The 15,153-nt window shown below is 42.4% G+C and overlaps 1 protein-coding gene across 3 annotated transcripts in view; it reads right to left on the bottom strand.

Moving 5' to 3' along the window:
* Nucleotides 1–6,813: 6,813 nt before the first annotated feature.
* Nucleotides 6,814–15,153, bottom strand: part of AK4 (adenylate kinase 4) — a 66,544-nt gene continuing 58,204 nt past the window's right edge. For all 3 annotated transcript variants that reach the window (XM_046645352.1, XM_046645351.1, XM_046645353.1), the window contains 2 exons: nucleotides 13,178–13,296; nucleotides 6,814–11,976 (listed from right to left, as the gene is read on the bottom strand). In XM_046645352.1, the coding sequence (XP_046501308.1) occupies nucleotides 11,862–11,976; nucleotides 13,178–13,296 (234 nt within the window). In that variant the 3' untranslated portion in view covers nucleotides 6,814–11,861. The remainder of the gene's footprint in view (nucleotides 11,977–13,177; nucleotides 13,297–15,153) is intronic.

Genomic DNA, 15,153 nt, shown 5'->3' with positions numbered 1-15,153 from the left:
TCGGAGAAACATTAGAGGCATTCCTTCTGAGGTGAGGAACAAGCTAAGGATCCCATGTCTCCACACAATTTAACAGTGTGTTGGAAATGTTAACCAGTGCAGTCAGACAAGAGAAAACAGAATTAAGAAGTGGAAAATAAATAAAACTATTTCCATGTACAGCTATTATACTAGGAAGACCCAAGAGAGTCAATGTTATAACAGAGAAATAATAAAAGAATTCCTCAACATAGTAGAATATAAAACTGACATACAAAAATCCACAGTCAACTGCCAGCCAGACAGCCAACTGCTCCTGGTCTTCAAGAAGATGAGGAATCAGCACCAGAATGTGAACCAACTGGGCCACTAACACACTACTGAACTGGCAATTGTTTTAAAAAGAAAAACTTCCTAGTTTCTGAAGAACACAATGAGTTGATTACACGACACTGGAAGCTGCATCAGGATAAAGCAAATAAGCAAATATGTTAATGTTAATTGAAACCATGATTTTCAGTGTAAGAGGAAAGATATTAAAAAAAAAGAGGATATGGAAAAATCCTATAATGCTTAAATTTGGATTTGAAATTTCAGTACGAACTTACAATTTAAAATGCATAGTTCTTAACTGTGTCTAATGTCACCACAATAAAAATAAGAACGCTTGGTGCCAAGATATTAGTGGTTTCTAAATACCATCGCCACTAAAAGAAACCAGAGCTCTGTGGAGAAATGGCTACTTCCTGGTCTTGGAAGGGAAAGTACAAGATGACTGTGTGAGATTTTACGCCAAAAATCAAGTAAGTGTTCAAACACTGATGGAGCCATATCAAAAAGGAAGGAGAGCAACTTGAAGAAGATCCTTCTTGCCAAATTTGGGACAATTTGAGCATGAGAAAGCATAATTATTTGAACTAAAAAAGGAGTTCAGCAATGTGTCAGGATATAAGGTCAATATACAAAATTAATTGCATATTTTGTACACCAGCACTGAACAATCTGAAAATGAAATTAAGAAAACAATTCCATTAACAAAGGCATCAGAAGAACAAAATAGGAATACATTTTTTAAAACAGCACAAGACTTGTACACTAAAAATTACAAAACATCACTGACAGAAATTGAAAAAGAATTAAATCAATGGAAAGACATCACATGTTCACGGATTAGAAGACTTAATCTTGTTAGGATGGCAATACTCCCCAAGTGGATCTGCAGATTCAACACCATCCCTATCAAAATCCCAGCTGTCTTTTTTGCAGAAATTGTCAAAGATGAGCTGATCCTAAAATTCTTATGGAAATGCAAAGGATCCAGAAAAGCCAAAACATTCTTGAAAGAGAACAAAGCTGGAGGATTCACATTTATTATTTGAAAACCTACTACAGAGCTACACTAATCGAGACTGTGTGGTACTGGCATAAGGATAGACATAGAGATCAATGGGATAGAATTGAGAATCCAGAAATAAAACCATTGATCTATGGTCAGTTGATTTGCAACAGAGGTACCAAGACAATTCCAATAAATGGTGCTAAGACAACTGCATATCCACATGCAAAAGAACTATCGGACCCCTACCTCAAACCACACAAAAATTAACCCCAAATAGATCAAAGACCTAAATGTAAGAACTGTAAAATTCTTAAAAGAAACATAGGGGTAAATCTTTGTGACTATGGATTAGGTAATGGTTTCTTAGATATAACACCAAAAACACAAACAATAAAAGAAAAAGTGGATAAATTTGACTTCATCAAAATTAAAAAATTTTGTGCTTCAAAGAACACTATCAAAAAAGTGAAAAAAAACCCCCACATAATAGGAGAACATATTGCAAATCTTATATGTGATGAGTCTAGTATCCAGTATACATAATGACTCTTACAACTCAACAACAAAAATATCTCAGTTTGAAAATGGGCAAAGGATTTAAACAGATTTTTCTTCAAAGAAGATGTACAAATGGCCAATAATAAAATATGAAAAGATGGTCGAGATCATTAGGGAAATGTAAATCAAAATCATGAGATGTCACCTCACATCCACAAAGATGGCTATAATCAAAAAGACATAACAGCAAGTGTTGGCAAGGATGTGAAGAAATGGGAACCCATATTCATTGCTGGTGGGAATGCAAAATGGCACAGCCACTTTGGAAACCAGTTTGGCTGTTCCTCAGAAAGTTACACGTAGGGTTACCATATGACCTGGTAATTTGACTCTTAGGTATATACCCAAGAGAATTAAAAACATGTCCGCACAAAAACTTATACACAAATGTTCATAGAAGTATTATTCATAATAGCCAAAAACCGGAAGCAACCCAACTGTCCATCAATTGATGAACAAATAAATAAAAAGGTGTACATACACACAATAGAATACTATTTGGCCATAAAAAGGAATGAAGTACTGATCCATGCTACAACATGGATGAACCTTGAAAACATTATGCTAAGTGAAAAAGCCAGTCATAAAAGGCCACTTACATGATTCCATTTATATAAGACATTTCTATTCTGGAATTGTCCAGAATAGGCAAATCCATAGACAGAATGTAGATTAGCGGTTGCCAGGGACGGGGAGAGGGAGAAATTAAGAGATCAGTAAATAGTCAATACTTTTCTAAACTTAAAATTTTTTTCCCCAACTTAGCATTGATAAATTTTCCCATTTACAGAAAAGTTAAAAGAATACTGCCCCTGGTGCCCTTCACCGAGATTCAGCAACTAGGAACATTTTTGCCACATTTGCTTGGTAACTGAAGGTCAGCTTGGCTGGATATAAAATCCTTGGTTCACGCTTTTTTCCCATGAAAATGTTGCTCCATTGTTGTTTCCAATTGTATGTTGAATCCCTCGGTCTTTTTACCTGGAGGCTCAGAGGAGTTTTCCTGGACATAGTAGAATATATCTTAAAGTTGACTATTCTGAGTCCATTTTCACAGTTCCACAGTGTTCTTTTCAGTATATAGATTCAGGATTTCTTTCATTTATTTATTTTTTGCTAAGTTTTTATTGGGTTACAGCTTTAAATGTTGGTTTTGGTTTATTGTTTTGCTTTTCTTCTTCAGAGAATTCGGTTACTGGTGTGTTAGATCTTCATCTTCCATAGCTATTATTTTCTTTATGAGCTTTTCGATTTTTCTTATTTTGTCTAATTCTCTTGGAAATTTTCATTTCACTTTTCCATGTCTCTTGTGTATCCTTTGTTGAATCTTTTCTCCTTTGCGCATCTTGTAATTTAGTCCTAATTTTGGAGATCACGTCTTCTCCCTCACTTTCTTTTCTGTGTTCAGTCGATTCTTATTTCATGGATTTTTATTCTGTGCCCCACTTCTCTTCTGCATTTGTGAATTTCTGACTGGTGGCAGTTTTTCGTATCTGTTATTTCACGTCTTGTGTGACAATATTTGACTCATGTTGGAGTGTTGTGCTACAGATTCTTCTGTTTCAAGGTTGGGTCTTGAGTGTTTTCATCAGCTGAAGAATTTTGATTCTCAATTTATTTCCTCTTTAAAGTAAGTTTGTGTGGACGTTGACTGCCCTTTTGTGTTCATTTTAAAGACTTTAGGATTTTCCTGGACTAGGTCTTTCTACAGATGTGGTTTGAAGGGTTTGAGTGGCTTGCTAGTTTCTTAATTCAAGAATGTCTTATTTAGGGGGCTGGCCCCGTGGCCGAGCGGTTAAGTTCGCGCGCTCCGCTGCAGGTGGCCCAGTGTTTCGTTGGTTCGAATCCTGGGTGCGGACATGACACCACTCATCAAACCACGCTGAGGCAGCATCCCACATGCCACAACTAGAAGGACCCACAACAAAGAATATACAACTATGTACCGGGGGGCTTTGGGGGGAAAAAGGAAAAAATAAAATCTTTAAAAAAAAAAAAAGAATGTCTTATTTAGGGGCTGGCCTAGTGGCATAGCAGTTAAGTTTGTGGCCTCCACTTCGGTGGCCCATGGTTCACCGGTTCAGATGCTGGGTACAGACCTATGCACCACTTGTCAAGCCATGCTGTGGCAGGCATCCCACATATAAAATAGAGGAAGATGGGGACGGATGTTAGCTCAGGGCCAATCTTCCTCAGCATAAAGAGGAGGATTGGCCACAGATGTTAGCTTAGAGCCATTCCTCCTCCTCAAAAACAAAAAATAAAAGGAGTGCCTTCTTCAATTGATACAGTGAAATCCAATTTCTTTAATGAGCATCTTTTTTTGGGGGAGTGGAAGAGGAGGGTTAGGGAGACTTTTGTGTCTTAGATTTTATGGAACTCTTATTTCTGAAGGACCTTTAATTTCCACCAACTTCTTTATTCTCCTTCCCTCTTCATCACCAGATCTCCAAGGGATGCCTCCTCCTTCCAAGTCCCCTTCTTCTCTCCTAGATGTGCCCTCTCAATAATTACACATTTAGGTCCATGTACTTTCAAGTCAATTTCCTTTCAATTCCCCAATACTGTGAGCTCTAATTCAGCATGGCTATTCTCAGCATTAGTTAGAATCCTCCACTTAGTGTGGGACTCTCTGTGACCCCATTGCACCATCCTTTTCCCAAATAATTCCTGCCTAACTCTCACTTCCACATGGGCTTTACATATTCCCCTACTCAAATGAAACGGGAGTTTGCGGTCTTCTATTTCCTGGTTATGTGGTAGACACAATTGTGCTATGTAGTGAGTTAATTGTGATTTTAGTTGCTGTCCTTGATCTGTGTTGTTTTTGGAAGATGTGTAGAAAGATTAAGATTTTAGCTATCTTCCATTATCTACAAAGAGTCCTCACTACCTAACTTCAATTGATAAATTTTCATAAATTTTTAGGTAAGACTTTCATATGAACACCAGATAATTCGGCTGTTTTATTGGCTTCAAATGGGGGAAACAGCAACATTTTTTCATACTGATAAACTATAGAGGATGGTTCATTCAGGTCTCTAAGCCATTTTAGTCTGCACCCCCTTCTCCCTGACCCTGTCGGACTGAAAGGAGGCTTCCACATTGTGATGAATGCATATGACCAATGTTCCAGGATAGTTGGCATGTCCTGGTGGTCAATATGTCCACAGTAGTCTGAAATGGTCAGTGCACCCCGGACGGTTGACGTATATGACGTAGTCATGTGGATCTAGACTAGTAAGTGTATGTGAACCATTACTGTGAAGCAGGTGGTGGTCTTTCCTTACTGATCTGGACCATTCATTTTTGTATCCCTGATTCTTCCTTGTCAAGAAATCTTACCCTTTTCTCAGAGTGCACGGCCCTAGAATGGGGCCATGCAAGGTGTCAACTCCTGATGCAATATGAGATCTAATCCTTCCATGGGATGTCTTCAAGGCTTGTTAAAGGGTTGGCCCTAGGATCCCGGCTAGGAGAAAAGTTGGCCACAGGAGAGACTCAACACTGCTCGGGTCCTAGTCGTCTCCAAGTGGCCGGGTTCTCCACCCTGACTCCTGGAGTCCTGTCCAAGGCCAAAGGTACCTTGATTGCAGGGCCCTTAATTGTGGTCCCTCTGGGTCTTTGGGTAGTGAGAGTCAGAATGAGGAAGAACAGCTGAAAAATCATAAGTGAGCACTGGAGTTGAAGTCTTCATTCTACCACTTATCAGGTGGGTGGCCTTGAGCAAATAACTTAATTTCCCTGAGCATCAGGTTCATTGTCTATAGCTGGCATACACTGCTTGGGCTATTGCCTGGCTCCCGGAGTAAACCCTCAATAAATTTTAACTGTTTTTTTTTTATATTATTACTTTTTATTTTAACTATTACATATGCACATATGTATACACGTGTATATAATTCTATTTACACAAACATACACACACACACACACATATATAACACACAAATATATATAGCTTGGGTAGGTTTCCTCAAGTATGCGTATGGTTTTCACTTAATTCTTGGATGCTTATATATTCACTGGATGAAATGAATATGGGGAAAAAAATCACACTTGGTTGAACTCTGGAGTAAAAAACTCAAGTGATTTATTTGAGTAGGCAGTATTCTCTGATAAAGCAGAATTCTATATAACTATACACTGTTTTTGTCATCAAATCTAGACAATCCCCCACTCCTGCTCTTTGGCTCTTGCAGAGTCTGCCTCCTTACTTCATAGATATCTGTCTAGCCACGCAGACCCTCACTCCTACCTCCTATGAGTCTCTCTCTAATCCAGAAGTCCCAAATTGGCTTAAAGTGATATGCTGTTTGGCCTGTGCAACGTTTTTTAAAAATTTAAATTGGAAACACTTAAAAATAAGATTTCACACAAAAACAAAGCTTTCTGGCTCCTCTTAACAAATTGAATGGTTGGGCAGCATTGGGCCAGCATTCTGAAGGTGCTAATAGGCCAGAGCCGGGCAAGGACTCCCCTTTCGGGAAAAGCAGCCCGCCCCAGCTCCTCGCAGTCCCTGCCACTCCCTACTGCCTCCCACTCCCACCCATTTCACTCATTTTTGTTCCTGACTTCTCCCCTGGAGGGATTTCTGTTTCACCCTTGTTATGATCCAAGTATCCCTTTTTGTTGAACTCTACCACCACATCTGAGTTCAGACCTGTAGCACGACCACAATTTTATCCCGCAAATCTGACATGGTGTAGTAGAAAACAATGAGCCTGGGGGTCCTAACTCTCAGGTTCAGGATCCTGCTCTGCCACCAACTGTCGCCTTGTCCCGGAAGCACTGTGTTCTCCATTTTCCCATCTGCAAATCAGAGATAACACTGTGGGTAATGGAGTGGTTGCAGAGTGGCATAAAGGAGAATATCTGTGAAGATGTGTTTCGTCAAGTGTAAAAAGCTACACAAATGTTAAATAAATTCACTAGGATAAGCAGAAGAAAAAAACCCTTTATTTCTATCAAATTAAAAAGTAGGAATCAATCTTCAAGCAAGAGAAAATAATCCATAATACAATTAACAGTTAGGAAAGCATATACAGATTAGACTGCAGGTTTAGATACTTTGAAGGAAGCACATACATCAAAATCAGGAGCGCCGAGCACCGACACTTCCACACCAGGAGCAGCGCTGACTCATCGTAAACACGCGACGTCTGGGAAACTGGCTGACATTTCACAGGACAGTAAACCAAGGAGACAAGTTGTCATTAGGTTAGAGAGCTGACTTCAGCTTCAGAGGGATCACAGTGAAATGCCGTGTAACTCGACCATTTCCCAGAGGTCTGTTCATCTCAAAAACAAGAACATATAAAAATCAGTAGTACAAATTCTCATAAAACTAGGAAAGCCCTCAACCCTGACACCTGGGCGCTTACATCAAGACTGAGTTTTCGGTTTTCTTCCCTTTTCTCTTCTCTAAATTAAATACAAGACAGTTTTTTTATTAGTACATTTCTGACTTTATAACCAAAGCTTTCAAATGAAGAAAAGCAAGGTTTTATGAAAAGGAGTTAGACACACACCAACCCCGGAGGGCATCTTCAAGGTGCGGGCCTCCTTTGAAAGTTTTAAACAGGAGATCTTTTATTTCAAAGAATGACACTGTGCTTCCTGGAATAGCCTAATGATCACCAAGGAAGGATGGAATATCCATGCTCCACGAGAGCTTCCACCTTCTTGGAAATGTCTTACCATCTCTCTCTTTCTCTCTCTCTCACACACACACACACTGATCAAACTGGGGAATTCCCTGAAGCATACAGATAACGGCATTTATTTTGGCAAGAACCGTGCAATCTTTTAAAAGAAAGATAAGTTACGGCATTTATGAATGACTGTAATTATAATACGTCTCAACAGGCGCAGGAAGCAGACTTGCTTCCTGGTTGAAATACAGCTTGATGGTTTCCTGACATCTGGGCCTTACGCACTTCTTTCTCGTCTGGGAACCGGACTGGGTCAGTTATGAAAGGAGAGGGACAATAACTTATGACTGGACCACACTCCTGTATTAAAAGGAGTCTCTGTCACTGGGTTCTTCTTCTGAGACACCAAATAGACAAGGGAGTTACTACAAATGGAGGGGAACAAATTCATACCATGACCCGACTCTGCCTTACGACTTGCCTCCCTGACAAAATTCACTGCAGCAAGAAAAGACACTGTCTGTTAAATGAAAGGTAATAAATGAAATTCACCAGGTAGATACGAATGCTTCCCGAGATCTGTAACCCAGCAGCGTACAGACGAGGCACATGCCCTCTGGATATACAGTGTACAACTACCACTAGGACCGGCTGAATGCCCATTTCCCGTCTCAGCACCAGAGCACGGAAAGCAAAGATTCCAGGGGGAGTTAATACATCCTTTTACCTACTAATGAGAATGGAGAGCTCAAAGTAGGGAGAGTACTAAAAAGGCCCTTTTGAATTTCCTGATTAATCCCTATACGTACATGAAAACACAAGTTTAAGTAAAGGCGATTATTTCCATTTTTAAATACAAAGAGGCAAGATAATTGAGATAATAATATCTATTTCATAGGGCCACTGTTGAGGATTTAATTAGACAATGCACATAATGCGCTTAGCATGAAGTGCCAATAAACAGCAACTACTACGCATGCCCACCCCCTGACACATTTGGAAATTTGCACTCTTCACGATTTGAGCAAAGACCCCCAGCAGGCTGGTAAACTGTTAGACAAATAGTCAGAGTCAAATAACAAACTCAGGTTCCAGTGAACTAAATTTTATAGAAGCCATTTGCACAGGCATCTTTCCATCTAAAATGATCCTGTCTCTACATTTCAAATGGCAGGAAAAGCCACAGCAGCCGCTCTCTCTGAGAATCCTCCCTCACTCGTGGTTGTTCTGACCTTTTCCCTTCACCGAGAGGAGAGGGGCACACCTGGGTGAAGCTGGAGCGCAGCTGAGCTTGGCTGCTGGAGGGTGGCAGGGAGTGACCCTGAGGAGGCGGGGAAGACAGGAAGCCCGTCTCCCCTGGTTCTGCCAGCATGATGTACGACAGGCAGTGCCACCACACCAGATGGCGGGGAAAGGTGTGAATCTGGCATTCACGATCATGTTGACGTGTAATGTAACAGAGGGAGACGGTACGGGGGTCAAAGGTCACCCTGTGTCAGGTGCTCAGTCACCGTCTGCTCACCTGCCAGCACTCTGGGAAGGCTCGGCTTATCATCAGGGCCTTGTTTTGGGGTAGGAGCAAGAGAGCGATTTGTTCTGATCAAGGGGAAGCAAAGTGTGTAGCTTCTGCATAGCTCCCAGGAGCCCAGGCCTTTCTGTGAGCACCGTGGCGGGGGTGGCTCCAGGGTAAAGGTCCCTGCAGGGGCACAACACCATGGACACCAAGCCGGTAGGAGAGGAGCATGAGCTTGCCTCCTCCCAGATTAGCCTGGACCCGAGCCCAGCCCACTTCGACGGCCTTTCCTCTTCTTTATAAATGAGTAGTTATGGAGGAGGATCAATGGCTCAGACTCTCCTCTAGCAGCTTCCCTTGCTGAAGCAAAGGGAAAAAATAAAAAGAGCAGTCTCACAGAGAGCTGAATGTCACCATAGGGAACTCGGTTATGTTTGACGTGAGGCCATTCCGAAACCTAAGCAAAACCAAGCTCGCACCCTGGGTTGCCTGAGACAGGACACAGTGGGTTAACATCCATTCTGCAAACCCAGAATGCAGAGTCAGGAACACCTGGTGTGAGTCCTGGCAGCAAGGGCCTGGGCACGATGCTTCCCATCTCTGACCTTTGCCTTCTTTGTGGACAAATGTAGGATCGCGCGCATCTCCACAGATGCTCGAAAGATTACATGAGATGTCTGTAAAGGTCCTAAAACCACACACATTACTCAGTAGGCCCACGACAAACGGTACCTATTTTTTATTTGCCTTAGTGTTAGAGGGTTTTGAACATAGCAACATTTTTCAGTTCTAAGTAAGTGGGAAGCCTGTCAGGAGAATGGAAAGTAAAATGAATTCACAGCTGGCTAGAGTCACAGACTGTGAGGACAGGAGGAGTCTTAGGGACCCCCCCAATCTCCTCTTTGCGTGTACCTGTGAAGGAACCACGTGTGGGGGAGTACAGGGAAAACCGAGGAAAGATGGCCTTTTAATTTACTTTTGTCAAAATATTTTCAAGAAAACTTAAGTTTTTTACAAAATCATTGAAGGGAAAACTAGAATTTGTTGAAGAAAATCAGAAATAGATTTTTTAGGCCACTAAACATGAAACAAGCATCATCTTTCAAAGACCACAGAAAAGGTCTTTGTCTTTTTATCAGTCTCACCCAGCTAAGGACTCTCGATTGCTGGCCATCCCAGAAGTAGCAAACACTGCTGAGACAAACTGAGTGACTCCAGCACTGGCTCTAATTGTCTATTTTGCTGGAAGAAAGAAGGAAAGATGGAGGAGTACAGCACAGAATCAAGGATCAGGTGATTTCCCATTTTCTGTACCTTTCCCAAAACTCCAAAGGCAATGATTACATTGAAGTCACTCCCAGGAATAGTAAAGGACCCTCCCTGGGGACAGCCAGGATGCATGAAGAGGGATGTTTACTTTTAAGGCAACATGGATAAATTTCATTGTCCTTCCCAGAGGAGAGCAAGAAGTAAACAAGGTGGCCACCAAGTCTGGAAATCAGGCAAATCCTTAACAAATGGTTTACTGATATTACATTACAATGAATGACAAAATAGTATTATCTATATTTCTAGATTTAACGGCCACCCTATAGAAAGCATCTTTGGAATAAAAAAAAAAATTAAGATTTTGTTTTCCCATAATAGTAAAGCTCTCATACTCAGTCTAGGCACAGCTAGTGCAACTTGTTTCCTTAACCCCCCAGGCTCCATATTCCTTTACCAACTATTTATAATATGCTTGGGTCACTCAAAAGAGGAAAACACCATCAGCATCAATACTTAGCAGCATTTTTAAAACACATTTTTTGTATTGAATAAAAAGCTAAACTATCCTTTCCGTCCAGTAACTCCATATGGTCTTATTACTTCTATACATAAGATATGATCATTTAACATTTACGTAAATGAATATTTCCCATTTTTTTGAGGATCCCCAAAAGACTCTGAGGATTTTATTTTTCCACAATAGAAGAAAGGAGCATTGTCAACCCATGAGAGTCAGACCAGCAGGTTAAGGGGGCCCTCCGCAGAGCTCAGCTCCTGGTGCAGGAAGTGATTTGACCTCGTCCCCCGGCTCTCAGCTCTCAGAAAGGAATCTGAGAAGGACAGAAGCAAAGACTATCCATATGACTTAGTAGCCTAGGAAAGGAGGAAAGAGATGCAAAAAAAATACAGTCTAATAAAAAGAGCAGAAGCCAAATCCTTTCATTCCAGGATGTCTGAAAGGAGAGGTTCTACAGAGCATAGACGCAGAAAAGAAGGTGTCACTCTCAACAGAAAAAGTGAATTGTGGACACAGTCACTCAAGGCCAGGGAAGCGACCACTGAGAGCAATTGGTTTCAATCCTATTGTCACCAGGAGGCCACATACCAGAGAACCTGGGACAGACCCAGGCCACAGTCCCGGGCATTCTCAGGCCCTCTGGTGCTCTTGCTCATCAGCCTTTGGGGGCGGGGGAGAAGCAGACACCACCGCCGTCATGTGCAAAAAGGCTTCCATGGCAACAACACGACCACCAAAACTAAGCTCGTGCTTGAGTATACACTGTCCGAAACCGGCCTGTCCTTGCTTGCTTGTGAAGGGCTTGAGACTTGAGGAGAGACATCTTAAACATGTGAGGGTGACCCTTCTTTCGAAAGGCAGAGAAGAGCCTCTTCATGAACTCTTCCTGTATTCATTAGTTTTCACATCAGTTCATTTAATCTAGAGAAGACGCTGCGAGCTGTCTCGGCTAGCTTCTAATTGGGATGCGCCAACGCTCCACGTACAATTGCATGAACGGCCACATCCTCCCGGTGCTGCCACTGGGCGGGCTCACTGGGCTTCTTTGGACTGAACAGGTGTGATCTTGTTCGAGAAAAGCGTGTAAACATAAGGCCAGATTTTGTTAGTCTCCGTTCCAGAAAACTGGTGAAGCACGCCTCGGCTCCTGAAAAACAACACACAAAGGCTTTTAGGTCTCCTTTACCACAGTTGCAGGGCAGCTGAGGAGCCCGGCGCGGGTACACAGCGCGATCTCAGGGTCTGTGCCGCACATCGCTAAGTGCCCAAACAGCCCCTCGAAGTGGATCGACCCCTCACTGGGGACATCTAAACCAGGCCAGAGCGTTTGCAGTTCTGGCACGCTCACGTGAGGCCACCTTTTCTTCTCCCCTTTAAAACATGTCAAAGAATAACATTACAGAGACAATCCCAAATCTGCCTCAATACACACTTTTGAAAAGCAAATCACCGACAAACATTAGGGTTAGGGGTTAGGGTTATTACTCATTAGGGTTATTACTTATTACTTTCTTAGAGTTATTACTTACAATATCATAATAACATAATCAGGAACCTCTGATCTAAAGGCTTGCAAAATTATCTGGGGGCTACGAGGTCAGAAACTGATTACAGCAGAGGCTGTAACCGCTGTCCTGAATGCAGTCGGCATATGGGTTTTGTTCAGCTTGCATACTATCAAAAATTTTTTAATTGGGTGCCAATGTAAAAATTGGGATTTTTTTTTCCCCAAACAGAAAGCCAGATTTCTGCTTCTCAGGAAAAACAGGGATCAAGGACCCCACCAGGCCTGAGTGCCCCTGTGGTGTAACCGGCTGGGGCAGGCACAGGGGCTGGCCAGTTCAACTGCCACTCCACTGCCCAGCTTGACACATCCCCCAGCAGGTTTGACAGAGGAGATCCAACCGCCCGCCTGGGCCCTGGAGCCATTTGAATTTGCAATCTTTATAGTTTTAGCTTTTCTTTGTTAAACTCCCTCCAGACAGGTCTAAGGCAAAAGTCCCTTCAAATCTTCTTTCCAAATCAGATATTTACATGTGGGAGGGTCAAAATGTAAACCATATTTCAGCCACTTAAAAAGAAAAACGAAAATAAGTCTAGACGTAATTTTACAAGCCAGGAAACAGAGCTGATCAGGCTTCGGTCCTCGTTATAAAAATTTCAGCATAAAAGTACTGGGCGTCCTCTCCCACGTACAACTCCAGCACTTCATCTGACTTCAGGGGAGGGGCAGGGCCTTTAGGGTATGTCTAGCTTAAAGAAACACCACCCGCCCTCAGCCCAACGTCCGTCCCACCAGCCCCACCCCTCTCCAGCTGGCCATCCGTGGAAACACTGACGACACTCACTTGTATAGTTCAATGACTGGCTTTGCCACGTCCTTGTACTGTCTTAGCCTGGCAGCAACTGCTTCAGGTTTATCATCCTCCTGCTGGATTAATGGCTCACCAGTGATGTCATCAATCCCCTACAAACACCAGAGAAACCAGTTAATATGGCCAGCAGCTGGGCCATTCCATAGGTAAAAACTTCTCGGTGCAAAACCAGGTGTTCCCCTTTGATTCCGACCACATGCTGAGTTGGGCCTGGGTGATGATGGGAATGTGGAAGGGAGTTGAGAAAGAACTAGCCCTCTTGACAGTCTGTTACCTTTATTTCATGAGAAGTGACCCGAAATGTTTATTAACTTCTCAGATCTTTCCAAACACATTCCAGTGCTGTTGATGAATGATTTACTTACAATTCACAGTGTAGAACTCCATGCGTCCTCCCCCCAAAACAAACAACCTTTAGACAATGTCTCTCTGGCCCTCCAAATGCTGCTAACATGGCCTTGCTTTCTAAAGGCTGAGTGCTTAATACGGAAAACAAAATGTCTCAAAGAACCAACTGGTTTACTTAGGAAGAATACTCATCCAGGAGAATTTTGATCCCATCTCTGCTGGCTTTCCAATTCTATCACATAGCTTTTCCGAGATTCATCTTACTCGGGCTATTTTACTAAATCAAATAACTTACCTAAGAGTGGATTAAAATAGGCATGAATCATATACCCATGATAATCAGGAACAAACATTCTGAGAACTGAAAAACTGCAGTTTAAAGAACCCTGGTTGTTGATGTATTTTAACCTCCTTAGGAACCATATCTACTTACAAGAAGCAAAATGGACACATCAGAAATCTGCCTCCCACTGCCACGGCCATCACCCACCAGGGGAGGCAGTTACAAGAAGTAAATCTGTCAAAAGACAGGCTCGCAGAGAACCAGAAGGCTCAGGCAAGTCAACTGGATAATTAGAAACTGGCTATAAATTTGAAACACACTAAAATTCCATTACAGCTCAGGGCCTTGGGTACATAACTCATACTTACACTTTACTGGTGAGACAACCAGTTATCACGTGTGTATCCCACGGCTGTTACCCTGACACAACAGAGGATGGGGCTGGGAGAAGGCTGTACGTCGCCTACATGCCCTTCTCCTTTATGGCAACAGCTGCAAAGCTCAGAAGGCATTTCCAGGACTTCAGAACCCCAGCAAATACACCTGCTTCCAGAACGAGCAGAACGATGCTAGGGTAACAGCATCCTTCCTTCCGGGGAGCTTGGCGACCACGGCTGGTCGAGCTGGCCCAGACAAGCACTGTCACTGATGCCTTTAGAAGTAACACTGTCATTGAGGTGCCCTTTTAGGGTGCTCTTTTAACGCAGTGTTAAAGTCAAAGTTCATGACAATCTGCATCAGCTGCTCTAGACAGAGCCAATGTGTGAAGAAGCCTCTGTGCTGGGCCTCAGTGCTCCCGTCTGCAATTTCAGAGCTCTTTTTCCCTCTGCATCCATTTTCTCCCACACACCAGCTTCTTAGGATGGAAGGGAGGAAGGGATATAATAAAGGAATTCCAGAATGACTTACATTTTTTTTAAAAAAGACTTTAAAAGGAGACTGGTGCTTAGCCCGAATGAACGAGACTCACTGGATGTCTCCTGAAGCGCTGGCACCAGGAGCCGGGAAGGCACCCTAACCCCACCGATGTGACTCTCGTCGTAATCACTGACTCTGTCTACATTCAAATCTATTCCACAAGCATTAACCCAAGGAGACACAATTGCCATCCCTTCCACATGTGGACGATAACACGTAATACTTTCTGCCACCCAATAAGTGGAGCTAAGAATGATCAGACTGAACCAACTCTTTAAATGAATTTGTTAATTTAAAAAGTTTCTTCAAACATACAGCGTTACATGTGTTCAATTTTATGAAAATGCAGAGATGTTGTATTGAACTTCTTTTTCTTCCTTTCATCCTCCCTAGTCCCCTT

The sequence above is a fragment of the Equus quagga genome, chromosome 18 (genome assembly GCF_021613505.1).
Source record: "Equus quagga isolate Etosha38 chromosome 18, UCLA_HA_Equagga_1.0, whole genome shotgun sequence".
Taxonomy (NCBI): domain Eukaryota; kingdom Metazoa; phylum Chordata; class Mammalia; order Perissodactyla; family Equidae; genus Equus; species Equus quagga.
The sequence above is the reverse complement of the archived record's forward strand: the minus strand, read 5'-3'. Positions and strand labels throughout refer to the sequence as shown.